Genomic DNA, 16,189 nt, shown 5'->3' on the forward strand with positions numbered 1-16,189 from the left:
AAACTTCAGACGTTCATCAACGCGAGACTCCGCTACATACTCGGGATCTGGTGGCCCAGGAAGGTCAGTAACCAAGACCTTCTGGAGATAGCAGGCCAAGAGCGAATGGAGATGACCATCAGAAGGCGTAAATTGAGATGGATTGGTCATACACTAAGGAAACCCCCAGAATCCATCACTAGAACTGCCCTTGACTGGAACCCCCAAGGGACAAGGAAGAGGGGAAGACCGCGGTTGTCCTGGAAGAGAGGTGTCAGGAAGGACCTAACTGCAGCCAACACCTCGTGGCACGAGGTTAAGACGATCGCAAGGGACCGAGGGAGGTGGAGAGCGTTCACTGAAGCCCTGTGCTCTAGGACGGGCGAAGAGGATTAAGTCAAGTATGAGCGGATCGGCGAGGGTTGATTACTAGCAAGCTGGCTCCTTCTGCCTTTGTATTCGCCCAGACTTATGAGGGGGTTCAGTGCTCTCTTAAAGTTAGCAGCCAGCACTCGAGTCCCATATCTGTTCAGATGGTAGCCATCTGAGGTGAACAGGGATTTCTTGATTGTTCCTGAGCTGGAGAGGTTGGAGTTGTCTGTGATATGTACATAGCTTGTCTCATCCGCAACTACTTTTAAGAATGAGTTGATGTCATCACCTATATCCATGAGGTGTGGGTCATCCCTTGGGAGAATGGGTGAGAAGACAAGATTGGTGCTGGGGTACTTGTCGTGGGCGACGTGGACGAGCCTCCAAAATCCCTCGGTTACTGTAGCAGCGTCGCGCGCGTCCCGGACATCATAATTTGTACCGATGTGAAACAGAATCACCTTAGGTTCAGCAAGGGCAGAGTTCTGAAAGTAGCCCTCGGCTTCTGTTAGATTGAAAGTTAGATCACTTTTGGCACTTCTGTCAGGGTAAAGGATTTCAGGTTTGATTGCCTTTGTGTTGCTGTCGCCCAGGATTAACACGTCTAGCGGCTGCTCTTTGTTGTGATGATTCTGTGCCGCTGTCTCCAGACGTGATGTGTTCACACCCGGTTGTTTTGTACTTCTTCCATTGTTGTCTTGTTTGCGGCGTTTTGCACTTGTACTTGAAGTGTCAGCTTGTTTGTCACCGTCATTGTCCAACCCCTGGAAGCGGTTTTGCACATCAATAGTTGCGAATTCTTGTAACAACTTTTCTGCGCGTTCTGCTGGTGAGGTATAGGTCTGAGTTTCCACAGACTGCGAAGGGTTGGACGATTTTCGAACATGGATTGTTAGTTCCTCACATTTTTGCTGGAGCGATTCGATCTGTTTCTGGAGCTCAGACTTTACTTGCTTCATATGGGCGACGTCTTCCATGAGTTGCTTCTTTTCTTTAGAAGACAACCCACCACACACATGATTGGCCTGAGATTTCATTTTAGTTTCCAACACAGAAATTGTTTGACATACAGAGTTTTCAAACTCGGCTCATAACGGACACGTCAAGAGAGTGACTTGAATTGAAGTTGAAGTATTCAGTACGTATAAACGGTCAAACATCCGTAGATTTTGCCAACGCGGGTACGGGTGGGGGGCTAGCCTTACTTCCACTGAGTTTCGAAGTTCATAGAAAACGTTGGAAAACCAAAGCAGGTAGGCAGAGCCTTGTATCAGGAGCTTCTGCGTCGTCTCATAAACTTTGATGCTTACTGAACCGTGTTCTTCTTTGGTCTTGGCGTCAACAAACGGGAACTTGATGTGGTGACCATTCTTCCCTCCATTGATTGCTTTAGTGCCGTGATAATCTTCGCACGATTTAAGCCAAATCTTAGCCAGGTTTTGAGGTAGGAATATGGTGATACTCTGCTCGTTGTGTTTGACGAGATAGTCTTTGGGGTTTTTGAGCATTTTCCTGGTGACTTTTGGGAGATCTGGAACAATTTGACTGTTATCGTAGCGTTGTCTGGACGACGAATCAGATAGAATGGTAAAGGCTTTGCTCACCTCGCGGTATCTACAATCCGCTTCCTTGAATCTGAAGTCCTTGCGACTGAGCTTAGCGGCTTCTTCGTACAAAGTAACCTCTTTCTTGTAAGAGTCCACAATCTCTTCCAAAGTCGCTGATGGGAGCACGCCGAGTTTGGAGTAGAGTCCTTCTTGGTCCGTCGCGATTTCCGACGCCATGGCCGACAACTCGAAGCTGGCTTGGGTTTTAGAAAGATCCACAAATTCGGCGATAAATCTTGATCAGGCGAACCAAATAGCTTTCAGTTGAAACAAAGTTGACTAAAATATGTTTACAAAGTTGTAGGAGGTAAAATATTACATGGATTACAAGGCAGAGACACAGTTCTTCTTGCACTAGCGGGAGCGTGTGACAGGGACGTCCGTCACAGGCGCCATCTTGAATTAATATATAGAGGTGGCAAGCCTCAAGCTTAAGATCAAGAGGTGTGGACGGACGGAGAGCCCACCTAAATTCTAGATGCATTAAACTAATCAACAGTCCGGGAAACCTTCAGCAGTCTGCATCAGATTTGAGGCCCTTAACCTAGTCCAGGAAGAAGGAGCACGAAGCGAGTTCTCTGTTTCCCATTAAAGCTATAGCTACAGCGGAGAAAACCGCCCGTGGATTTCACAAAAGAACTTTCTCGAGGATTGGGCAAAAAGTTATGAAACTTATGTCAGCCATCTCCTCACACATGAAAGGAAACAATAAAACAAAGTAATAATAATAATAAGAAGAAAGGACAAAGGTACATAATGAGCTGGTGTACAAATCAAAATCAATCAACTAAATCAAACAAAGCGTCCTGTCTGCAAAATAAAGTTGAAAACCACATCAAACGTTTTACAGTTATTGACAAACAACAATGAGGGGTTACCCACTGAGACTGGTTGAACATAAGGTGTTGTCGGTGGCGTTGTTTATGTCAAATGGCAGGATGTTAGTTTAAGATGATAACATGTCAATACGTTCGTCAGTGTACAGTGGGCAGTGTAGGAGGTATTGTACAGCTGTTTCGTTTGAGTGACCACATTTGCACGCATGACTGGGCACACGTTGATGTTGGAACAGGTGAAAGTTTAACTGACTGTAATTTCACCCATGTAATTGCTCATCTGCAAAGATATGCCTAGAGGTCATCTAAATTTGTGCTGAAAGTTAAACTGAATGGCTGCAACATTCGGTGCTGAGAGAACCTACCTGAGTCTTCATGTACGTCGCGACTCAAAAAGGTGATCCGGCTGACTCTGTAGAAACCTGCCAGGTCCACTTTCCACCATGGCTGATGTTCGGTGTTTGGTTCAGCGCACTCAGTGTCATCACCATCCACAGCCTTCTCGGCTCCCCGAGGTCCATTTGTGGAACTCTGCGTGGCGTTCTTTCCAAGGGCTACATTGGCTTCTGCAAGTAATTATTGACAAATCGTAACAGATACATATATTTCTAGCCTCTACCAGGCTTCGGGAGGCGGCTGGAAAGAGTCGGCCAAAAAGAGAGATAACATGCCAGGGGAGTTTGTCTGCGAGGAGAAAACATTTTGCCGCACCTGAAGCCTGTGCGTAGTCGCCATTTACGAGTATTTTAAGTCCACTAATCGCTGTTCAATAGGTGACAAGTAGCTAAATAACCCTTTTATTGCTTTGCGACTGGGCCGTGACGAACAGTGACACGAACGGGCGGCGTGACCATTTTACAGAAAGTTTCAGAGGTCACGAAAATTTTGATTCCATAACAATACGTTTTCCCATCAAAAGATACACAAAACTCTGAGAAATCTCTTTATTTGGCAGATTTTTACTCTTTCCAGCCGCCTTCCGAAGGATGGTAGAGGCTAACATTTTTCAAAGGGTAGGTATAAGACTGGAAGACCTATGATTTACCCTAGGACGAATTAACGTTGGGCATTTGTAAACTTCGTCAAGTGCCTAGTTTGGAATATAATATTGTTTTATCCTAACGTGAGTTCTGTTGTTGCTCCTGTCCCCTATACTCATAAAAGCATATAATGATATATATACTCATTAAAACATTGTTAATTCAATGTGACTTATTATTCCTTATTTGATTGATCCCTTTAATATCCCATCTGTGGGATACTTTGTGTACTGTGTCAGTTTTGTGTTTCCTTATGTCCGCATACGAATTGATTGTGATGATCTTTGGGTATCACTGGAAGGCAGACGAAAAATGTCCAGATATCAAAATGACTAATTAACTGGTAGACGTACCAACTACTATGTATCTAATACAAGCTCAGAAAAGAACAAGAAATAGTCATGCTTTTAAAAACCTGAGTTATCAACCAAGGATTGAGGTATTCAAAAACGCATTCTTTCCTAGAATTCTTTCCTGTAACAGTCGTTAGATGTAATGTAGCCAATTGTCGCCGCTCCACGTTCCTGCGAAGCTGGTGTGGTACGCCGAAGGGTGGTTACACCGGCTTTACAGATACAAATAAAAATACAGATCTTTGTACTGCTTAACATGTTTCGGCTCTCCTCGTGAACTTAGAATGTCTTCTGGGGGGCCAGAGTTGATTTGTTTGTTGAGTTGAAAGTCTATGAGTAACACATGTGTCTGAATTCTCATTGTCGTCACTGTAGACTGTAGGTAAAAATACATAAAAGGCATTTCCGTTTGAGATACACTATGAGTTAAGCCCTGATATGCCGACTAACTCTTGTTATGTGACGAATAATAGTCCGCTTTTGTGCAATCTAACAGCTAGCTACATATTTTTAACAATATGAAAACCATGGGAAGCGACCTATTGCGGGTATTTGTTTTACCAGGGCCGAGGTAGCCCAATATGATCACGGGCGCGCTTTTCTTCAGAGTTCTTTTTTGACAGATTATTTCTTCCCTGGCCTGGAAATCGAAGTAATGTCATAACAACAGAAAGATGTGTATAAAGTATATATTTCTTTGAATTCATCAGTTGTTAATTTATTTTTCTTATTTTTAGTCTGCGCATTATCGAAGTAATAATAGGTCGACTAGTCGACTAATCATCACTGAGGAATGCTGGCCGAGAAGTAAATTTTGCCACTAACACATGGATGTTTCAAAGGAAATTAATAAATCAGAGCATATGTACTCTAACAGCTACGTACGGGGCGATAGTGGTTTCTTACGGTTATGCAAAAGGAAGCATTGTCGTTGACATCCTTGATGCATTTCCTTCTGTTTGTTATTTGTTCATTACTTTAATGCTTTCACTAATGCTTCTAAGCCATTGTAGGTTGACTGCTTTTGGAACCTTTTAAATTGTGGTTGCTTTGCTAAAATCATCTATTATTATTTTAACATAAAATAGTTGTTGTTTTCTTCCACTAGTTTGTCCTGCCTTGTTAAAGCCGTGATATGAATGTTACCAGACATCTTACCTTTGTCACAAAATGGGCCAGTCCAGATGACGTTGCAAACACAAGTGTCCCCGTCATTTCCCGTGATGCAGTCCCCGCGTCCGTTACAAACCCTGTCTGGCAAATCAGAGATCAGCACGTTGAAATCTATGTGGGGATGGGAGCTGCAGGTTGAGTTATCGCGAATTGAACTGCGCACACGTTGCGAAGTCATTATATCCTGTAAACTACAGTCACACCTCCAGGGGTTCCCTGTTAGGGTAAGGGTTGTCAGGGAAGATAGATGTTTGATGTCTACAGGAAGACTCGAGATGCTGTTGTTGGACAGACGGAGGTGTGTCAAACTGGTCAGATTTAAGAATACTCCATCCGGGAGATCAGCTATATGATTATCAGATAGACCCAGATAATTCAGACGGGTGAGATGTGAGAAAACTCCGTCCAAGAGATCAGCTATATGATTATCAGCTAGATTCAGCCAACTCAGACGGGTGAGATGTGAGAAAACTCCATCCGGGAGACTTGAGATGTTATTGTTGGGCAGGCTAAGGTGCATCAAACTTGTTAGATTTGAGAATACTCCATCCGGGAGATCAGCTATATGATTATTGGATAGATCCAGCCACCCCAGACGGGTGAAATGTGAGAAAACTCCATCCGGGAGACTCGAGATGTTATTGTCGGACAGGAGAAGCCCTATTAAACTGGTCAGATGTAAGAATACTCCATCCGGGAGATCAGCTATATGATTATTAAGTAGATCCAGCCACTCCAGACGGGTGAGATGTGAGAATACTCCATCCGGGAGATCAGTTATATGATTATCAGATAGTTTCAGCCACCTCAGACGGGTGAGATGTGAGAAAACTCCATTCCGGAGACTTGACATGTTATTGCCGCCAATGTAAAGCCTTTCCAAACTGGTCAAACTTGAGAAAACTCCGGCAGGGAGAACTCGGATGTCGTTGTAGTCCAGGTTAAGCCCCTCCAGGCTTGTGAGGTTGGAGAAATCCGCCTCAGACAGATTTTGTATGCTGTTGGACCTCAGCTCGAGTTCAGTTGTATCCAATGGTATGTTCGCGGGAACGTCTTTGAGCCCCCGTCCGTTACAGTCAACCGACCCGACAGAGTTACAAGTACATATCTCCGGGCAGGTGAAGACAGCCGTGACGACCCACAGGAGACCGAGGACGCCGACTGCAGCAGCTCGGCACGTCACGCGGCACCCAGCACCCTGCATGCTGCTGCTGCTGTAAGCACAATTATACAACTTACATCACTGAAATCAGTGATTATGTTGATTGCTTAGACCTTATGCTGCTTATTGATTAGACCTCATTAAATAGCTGACTACAAATATTCCGCGAAACACCCTAACACGCACAATCAAACACACACAAACACGCACACAGACACACAGACACACACACACAAACACACACACACACACTGACATACACACACGTACACAAAACACGCAAAAAATGTCCACGCATAGATATGTGTAGCGAAGGTCTATTGTTGGCCTAATACCACATATTATTATGTGAAAGTGTTATAAATCATATTTTATCTGAATGTGGTATAAGTCATATATATATTAATCTCTTCTCAGCCTCTGACGATACTTACTGCTCAGTACTTGTAAAGATGTAGATAGTTTGGACAACCATGTGTTTATTTGTAAATAAGTAGATAGTCTGGCCAACTATATGTTTGATTTGTTCCTAGTGCAGCATATATCTTTGTATGTAACAGTTGCGTTAAATCATTTGTACGTTAGTATGGAGCCATCCGTAAGTCAGGGCCGTAAGTAAAATATATTTTTTTTGCCGTGTGCAAGAAGACATGGGAACAAACCATGGGACCATTATTATGTTAGTTATACTGCATGTATGTGTGCAAGAGGACATAAGAATAATCTTAGTAACTAGTAAGAATTGTTCAGATCCTGTAAACATAATTTTAGATTTTAGTTACAAATGTATTTCGATGTTTTGGTCCCTCGATGTGCCGACACGATACTAGTACCAGACGGATTCATAATTTTGTTCTGTAACACATTTTTACTGTGATGTTAGTGCATTGTACATTCTTACTTCGTTTCCGATGATGCCAATATCCATGCGAACGACTGTTTTTTTACCGATTACTAGACTAGTACTTTGGTTGAAATAGTATGTAAGCCTTCGTTTGTTGACTAAGGAAGTAGCGCCAGTTGTATGTTATACGTTTGTTATACGTTCATTACACCTGTGGAAAAAGAAAGAAAAGCGCAGTTGGATAAGTTGAATGAACTTCTTATTAAAGTTCGATGATATTTGTTCGAAAATTGACCTCGTGTGTGCGTGTGTTTCTGCCTAAATTACTGTCTCCTGTATTGGGCCGAGTTGACCAGGGAAATGGGCTGAGTTGACCAGGGAAATGGGCCGAGTTGACCAGGGAAATTGGCCGAGTTGACCAGGTAGATGGGCCGAGTTGTCTGGGCCGAGATGGTAATGGTCCGAGTCGTCCGACATTCCTCAAGGATATAATGCCCTTGGACATAATTTTCCTCAGGGCTTCCAGAAGTCATGATGGGTGGTGCAGGATAGAAAGTCAATGCCTTTACTGCTACTGTCTGTAAGGACACTGCGGAAGAGGTAAAAGACGTCGGGGCATGAGCACAAGGTTCGTTCCAATAGAGAACTAGGAGGAGGGAAACAGAGTTAGGAAACGCTTTGAGAATGACCCCAGCTAACGCCTTATTCCTGAACTCGTAATAAGACTCAGGGCGCTAAATAATAAAGACGCAAAGATGAAGCAATAACAAGAAAGGCCTACATTTGCTCGGGAGCAAATACAGCAAATGGCTTCACCACATCCTTCTTACAAAAATTAAGCTTTCCCCCTCCCGCACAAATGGATTGTTCCTAAATTAGCGTGTGAAATGTTCCTATGGTCTATTCCCCCAGAAATGGAATGCCTTCTACTGGTGGAACATGTAGAACCAGCGTTTTATTTAGAACTGTGTCAGTTGGGGATTTAGGTCTTCAAGCCACAATCACTGTTTATACTGAAAGTACGGTAGGTAAAATATTTAAAGGGCTGATATGAGTAGTAATCACTATAGTCTTAAGCATTTGGTGCCAAGCTTCTAGCTTATGCTAAATATTCGGTTTTCTGGAATTGTCACATTGTTTTTTTATTCCATAACCGAACACTACTTAGATATCAATAACCAATTGAATGTATGATTGGGGGATTTATCAAGCGAAACACCAGCCATTGCGAATATTATGATCATATTAGGCAAAATATATATTTAAGAAATCCGGGACATTAAATCTATCCATCTGCACATTTATTGCCTTCGTTAAATATGTATCTTCTTCTTGTATGTATACAGAATTGAGAAAAACATTGCGACAGCTAAAAACTAAGTATGTAAACACAACGAAAAAGTGGAAACCTTTATAATATCACTGATTGCTACCACAAGCATCTGTCAATGTATGTACAACTGTATGTTCTTGTTCAAGATTGCTTATAGAAAATGGAGGGATCTTTCAAATATGAATACTAATTTAGTGTGTGTGTGTGTATGTGTGTGTTTGTGCATGTGTGTTTACTGTTTATTTTACTGTTGTCTTTGTATATTTCTGTTGTTTTGTCGAATAAAGCTTTGTTTATTCGCCAAAACAATATTTGGTTTTTGCATTGGCGCCCAGGAGCCTGTCGGTCCAAAAATAGCCAAAATTTTACACAATTTTAAAGTGGTGTATGTCAAAAGTTTGACATTCTTTGGACATGTGTCCAAGGTATATCAATACCAAATGTCATGTCATTCAGATTTAATATTAGGGGAGATGAGGCAAAAATGTACATTATTTGTAGGAAAATAGCCAATAAGCCTAATTAACACAATTTTAACGAGGTGTATGTCAAAAGCGTGAATGACATTCTGTGGACATGTGTCCAAGATATCCCCATAACGAATTTCAGGTCATTATTAAGGCTCTAGATCCCAAATTGTATTTTATAATATTTTTGGCCCGAAAACGGCCCAAAAGCCCTATTCAAACAATTTTCAATAGCTGCATCCATAGAATGAAAAAAAGCCTGAGGGTATTTAGGCACAAACTTTCAAATTATTTTTCCCAAAAATGGAAAAAAAAATCACATCCATTTAACGAAATGACAGGGGAAGGAGGAGAAGGAGTAGCCTGGGTACTATCCTATTTGTATGCCGGGTCTCCCACACTCACTTTCCGAATGCTATGGAGAAGACCACTCCAGATGTCGTATTCACTCGTGTGCAGGAACCTATATAGAAGACCAGATAAAAGATCCACCAAAACAGCGCCAACAGGTGTTTGGGGCTGTTCCTTGTAACTCAGAAAGCTCTCACAGTAGGACCACCACCAAATTTTCACAGGTTGGTGTAGTAGTACAATTAAGTCATTTTAACAACTTTGGTGCATTTTATCGCAATATAAAGTCATTATATGTAGTTACTTATGTGTTTTTGTCGGGGTTTATTTATTTATCTATCACGATTGACCACATACACAATATACATGCATATTTAAGCCATCCGCCATCTTGGATCTTCAATCTTCAATATTGAAATTTGAATTTTTAAGATAAAGCCTAAAAGCTTTATATACCTGATTTAATGATAGGTTCCGTCATCTTGGATTTTGGAAAATGATGTCATCAAATTAGCATAAATTATGCATTTTATGATAAAATTATGCATTTTATGATAAAATTTACCGAAAATTATATGAGATGTTATTAATATTAGAAACTATGTATCGATACATTGTATAAAACCCATAAATTACTATTGTTGAAACGAAAATTACTAAATTTAGCCAAAAAAAAGAAACCCGTTGAAAATTTGTCATCTTTTTTCTTCTCAAAGGCGGAACAATATGCAATGATCTTGTTTTATGCAACAGACATGTCTAAAATGTTGACAAGTTGAACTTTAAGGTTCAGGTGGTCTCATTGATTTGCACGTTTCCAGTACATTTTAAGGAATCTATGAATATTTCAATTATTCCATTTAAGAAAAATATTTAAAAGTATATTCATACAGGAAGGGGTGGTACTACCTGAATATTGCAGAGTGCTCAATGCAGAACGCATACATACCGAACTTTCGTCAAGTGTATGATCTAAGGGCTTGTGCCGGGAGCATAAAAGTGATTATCATATTCATATCTTCATAGCTTTTTTTAGCGCCTGGGGTATAGACCCTATGCGTCATGTCGTCTTGTAAGTTCATGAAGATAATATCTAAGTTACAGTTTATTGCACATCAAAGTTGGGAGACCAGTTAATTAGGTAGAAAGGGTTAAAAGTTACTTAACTACATTGTGCACAGAGTGGGAGAATGCAAAATTGTGATAAAAGTTTAGTGATAGAAAAACGTGGTTACACCAGATTTAATGATATAGTCAGCCATCATGTATTTTGACCAATGGCGCCGAAGTTAAGCAGCGAATGAAGTCACTGGCAGGACCTCTCCCCAGTTTCCTGTCACTGGTAAAGAAGAGGAAGCTGCAGTGGTTTGGACACGTAACCTTAGCTCACACTACACTACAAGGGAAGGCGGAGGGTGTACGACCGAGGGGGCGTCCACGAAGGACTTGGACCAGCGACTTGAAGGAATGGACAGGACATCTCCTAAACCAGCTAACAAGTCTAGCGGAGGACCGCCAAGGGTGGAAGAGCCTTGTTGACAGTCTTGTTGTCCCGACGGCAGTAACGTGACTGCTATGGGGCCGGGTTTGGTGAGGCGCCATCAAATTATTATAAATTAAGAATATTTAATTATCCGGAGGTATGGTGATGATGAATGATAGAAATTACATATAATTATATAGGATAATAGTATTGATAGAAATCACGTGTAATTGAAAATAAAAACTAAATGTGTTTATGTTTCAACCAAAATTAATGAATTAAAAAAACTACTAGTAGTTGTCTGATATATTTTTTGGAAATGTCACCAATTCGATCGTTCTAGCCAAGACGTTTAGCCACTATAGAGGATAAAATTTGGCGCGGGCCACAAAGCTCCCCCAGTCTGCCGGAATAGGCTTAGTGTTCTGCCATACTACCATTCTCTAAGAAATACTGTGGAAACTTGCAGATAGCATTCATATAGACGTCACCAGGTGCAGAGGGGGAATCCCCAAGTAAATAAAAGCCACCAGGTAAAAATGAAGGAAAGTTTTGCTTTCTACATTTAGATTGTACATGTGTATATTGCATATGTCGGAATAGTCTTTAACACATTTTTGAGCATAATTAAAAAAAAGGAAGTTTCTGCCCTTACAACTTTTAAAACTGGTGAATGAAACATTTTGTTTAACAAACTGGAAAACTTCAACTAACTTGAACTATTGTACTAATAGCCAGACAGCCTGATTTCCCCCCCCCCAAGTCATGTATAGTGCTACTAATGACTTTCTGTTGATGTTTATCTGCTCTTTTCCCGAAAAATATACAATGTATAATTTGACCAGATGTTAAAACATCCCAACTCTCAAATGTAGCCGTGCTGTATATGTAGAAGCATTTTCCGACGTGTTTAACAAGGAGACTTGGGTGCCCAGGATATGTTGAGGTTTCTTGGCAACGTTCCAAAGTAAGCAGGAAGACGTGACATGAGGCTGATTACTCAAAAGTAACTCAATTTTTCTGATGTATTCTAAAACCCTGATCAAGTTGCAACCCTCCTTCATCAGGAAATGTATGTTAAGTGGAAAAAACACACACAATTTTGATGAAATTATGTATAAAATAGAAAGGCCAATTTCTCAAAGAATCAAGTCTCATGTACATAATTTGCATTAGATTATGTAAATCTTAGTCTAAGGTACCTACAACCAAAAATCCGTTGTTCAATATTTGATTTATCCGCTTTGAAAGATTTTGCCTGAAGCTACTTTCTAGTTCCCAAACAGGCAACAGAGGGTGGGGGTGTTGGCTAGGACAAACCCACACCATTTGCTCGTTACATTAAAGCTATCAGTTAAAAAAAAAAAACAAGACCATAGCAACTCCAGGTCAATAGCTAAAAACCCGGTTGTTGTGCTGCACTATCAAGGCCAGCCAACAGAAGGCCACAATTTGACCTTGGCCTTTGTCCTTCTGAGACCTACCTATATGCCAGACCTCATTACAATACAACAGGATAATAATAAATTATGTTGACAACCTGTATGCGGTAACACAAGTACACACACACACACACACACACACACACACACACACACAAAGACAGAAAACCATTACCTACATTTTTCCATGGCAAAACAACAATAACATTTTAAAATTCGTAACTCTTGGATGACGAGATACCAAATCCGGAACTTACGCATAAGTAATAAAAAAGTACACACACACACACACACACACACACACACACACACACACACACACACACACACACACACACACACACACACACACACACACACACACACACACACACACACACACACACACACACACACACACACACACACACACACACACACACACACACACACACACACACACACACACACATACACACATACACACACATACACACACACACACAGAAACACACACAAACACACACATTAAAAGACAGAAAACACACATTAAAAGGCAGAAAAACAAACTCTGGCATGTCAGGATCACGAGATATCAAATCCTGAACTTCCGGAAGTAATAAAAAAGTACACACACACACACACACACACACACACACACACACACACACACACACACAAGCACACACACACACACACACAAACACACACAAGCACAAACATACATACACACAAGCACAAACACACACATACACACAAATACACACAAATACACAAATGTATAAGTCGAAATGTGTCCTTGTCCAAATTATTGTGGTATGATATAAAAAAAATTCAGGGGAACTCTCCCCCACCGGAAATGCTGTCAGAGTAAATGGAGGTTATCAGGTATTCAGTTTTGTTAAGTAAATGGCAAAGATCTAAGATATAAGATTTCACGAATTCCCTACCTGGCTTTTGAATAATTTAAAACTCACACTAACAAGGTAATCCGTCCTCTAGATTGTACGTACGGATATCGGATCAAAGCGAATTTACATTTGACACAACTGTACAACCACCACAATCAACCATCAGATTTTCTAGAGTTCAACCCGGCAGCCAATACAAGACTAAAAGCCTTCTCTTATTTTCAAAAAATCACAAATAAGCCTTCCATATGTATATATTACAAAATGATAACATTTATTGACATATAAGATGTTTAGAGTTGATTTGGATGCGCTCATCATTTTGAACTTTCCCAAGGTTGTTTCCTCCTTGCTATGCCAAATGGGCATCGGTCCAAGACTCTCTATACAAAACACATTTAAATTTGTGTGGCGTCGTGTGGTGTAGTGGTTAGAGCAATAGACTGTGAACCGGGAGACCCGGGTTCGATTCCGAGTCGTACCCGGTACATGTCTAAACATGCGCCCCGACGTTGTGCCCTTGGGAAAGGCACTTAACACGAATTTCCTCACTCCACCCAGGTGTGAATGGGTACCTAACACCTGGTTGGGGAAAGTCGTATTGAGGTCACCTTGTGGCGCCGAATGGCAGCCGCACAGACCCTTGCGACAGTTCCACAAAATAATTGTGGAACAAATATGTGTATCATTTGTATTATTTGAATGTTGTAATTGTTGTGATTTGTATTGATTATTATGTGATACCCTGCATCAATTCAGCCGTATAAAGGCTGCGACTGCACGGGTACTGTTTGGACAATAAAACCATTTATTACATTTGCTTTCAATTACAAGGCACATTGACCAAACATATTCTCGTTTTTGTGCTGTATGCATACGTAATTATTGAAGTTTTTTAACATCTATCCTGGAAACCACTGTAACAAATTTCTGGTGATTTGGCTATAATATTGGGGCAAAAAGCTAATAATGTACTGAAAATGGTTAAAAAAACCAGAAAAATCCCATTTAACGCCATACTAAAGTCATCGTGGTGTACGTATGGAAAACGTGACAGTGTAGTTCTAAGACAGGAGCATAATTATCATATAAGTCACCCCTTTACCGAAGTTTATGTCATTTGTTTGTACTACCAGGTTTTAAAAGCCTATAGTATATGCAGTTTTAGAAAACCAACAACTAACGAACAAACTAAATAAAACAATTTGAAATTCATATTTAAAAGAATGTGCTCGTAAGCACGGAGGCACACCATATAAGCGTTGTTTAAGTTGCTGAACAGAAAATTTGATGCATAAAGATGCAGGTATTGGTAACAATGATGTAGCATTGATTAACAAGGGAATACTTATAAGTACTAACGAACTAACCTGTAGCTCTATATTGTTCTCACAGCAGCAGGAGAAACGGTCTTCCCCGCAGCCCCGTGTTGACCCAGTCAACGCTACCTCTGCACACTGGGGTAATCTACAGTTAGCACGGCAAGGGAGGCGCTGTCTCAGGCGTGATGTCACCGGGGCGGGATGTGATTGGCTTAGCTGGCAGCTCAAGAAAAAAACATGTCACATAAAATCAATCAATAGATTACGTAGGGTGACTAGCTAGAGGCCACGTCGAATGGATATGCTGGTTCCAAAAAAGTAGAATTACGGTGTTCCAAGAAAATCAACCTTAAACTAGATAGCAAACATTTCCAAGGCAAACGTAATGGCTCAAGTCGTAAACCTTATTTTATTTGTTATGAGACGAAAAAAAAAAACTGTCCGCAAATATTGTCCTTCTACGAAATTAAATATACTGAGAAAATGCGGGAAGTTATTTAAATCGCAGGCAGTTTCGATATGTTTCCCCTGGCCTTTTTATACGTGGTTCTCTTGCCCCATCGTTGCTTTGAAATGTTCGGGAAGCCAAGAAACATTTTTGACCAAATATAAACTGCAGACGTCCATACTTCTAGAGTTCTGCAGACTAAGGAGCTATACTGGCACTGGAAAATTTGAGTATCATGGATTAACATTGGGATAAACAGGATATTTATCTTTACAATAAAAGATTTCCTCTCAGAAAACAGAAATATTTTTAAGTGTTGAGGGTGCCGACAGTTGTACTTGTACAGTCATAGTACTGTATTGTGCGTCTCTGTCAGGTTCAGTGACACTTAATTCAATTAGATTAAAACAAGCGACTTTAGAATTCCCAGGACATCGATTTGGTAAAATGGCTTTAATGGACTGTATACTAATATGGTGTAATTCCATTTCCGACTTCTTTTCTCTATCTAAGCAGCTCCTGCCTTTTTGCAGCAGACATGTAAAATGATATTACTGGTGTTAGAGGCAAGGTCTAAGTGTCAGATAATTATACCACAAAGAAGTTACGTTGATTCCAAAATGGTTTTCACCCAGACGTAAGAGCCTGAACATTTTGCCAATTCACAATGATAGAAGATATATGATCATGAGTCAGCACTCTATGGGACATGGGAAGTTGAAACTGGTATATATCACCGGTAGGTGAATATATCGGTGTATCAAATAGATTTCATATAAGCATATCAGTATCTATGAGAACCCTTATGTAACATTAATAACCTGAAACATTTTAGTATCCCACATGCACCCATTCCTTGACCTCTCTCTCTCTATGTGTGTGTGGGTGCGTGTGTATTTGTGCGTGTGTGTGTGCGCACAGGTGTGTGTGTGTCTTTCGTGTGTTTGTGTGTGTGTTTGTGCGTGTGTTTGTGCGTGTGTGTGTGCGCGCGCGTGTGTGTATGTTTTGTGTTTTGCGCGTGTGTGTTTGCATGCGTCTGTTTGTGTGTGTGTGTGTGTTTGCGTGCGTGCGTGTGACTGTGCTTGTG

The 16,189-nt window shown here is 40.9% G+C and overlaps 1 protein-coding gene across 1 annotated transcript in view; it reads right to left on the reverse strand.

Moving 5' to 3' along the window:
• Positions 1–6,997, reverse strand: part of LOC109481463 (vascular endothelial growth factor receptor 1-like) — a 39,920-nt gene extending 32,923 nt beyond the window's left edge. Inside the window, exons 1-2 of the mRNA XM_019784048.1 lie at positions 6,957–6,997; positions 5,334–6,574 (exon numbers count right to left, since the gene is read on the reverse strand). Coding sequence (XP_019639607.1) covers positions 5,334–6,574; positions 6,957–6,997 — 1,282 coding nt within the window. The remainder of the gene's footprint in view (positions 1–5,333; positions 6,575–6,956) is intronic.
• Between the last annotated feature and the right edge of the window lie 9,192 nt (positions 6,998–16,189).

Source organism: Branchiostoma belcheri, unplaced genomic scaffold (assembly GCF_001625305.1).
Source record: "Branchiostoma belcheri isolate BF01 breed outbred unplaced genomic scaffold, Haploidv18h27 scaffold56, whole genome shotgun sequence".
In the NCBI taxonomy this organism is placed as follows: Eukaryota; Metazoa; Chordata; class Leptocardii; order Amphioxiformes; family Branchiostomatidae; genus Branchiostoma; species Branchiostoma belcheri.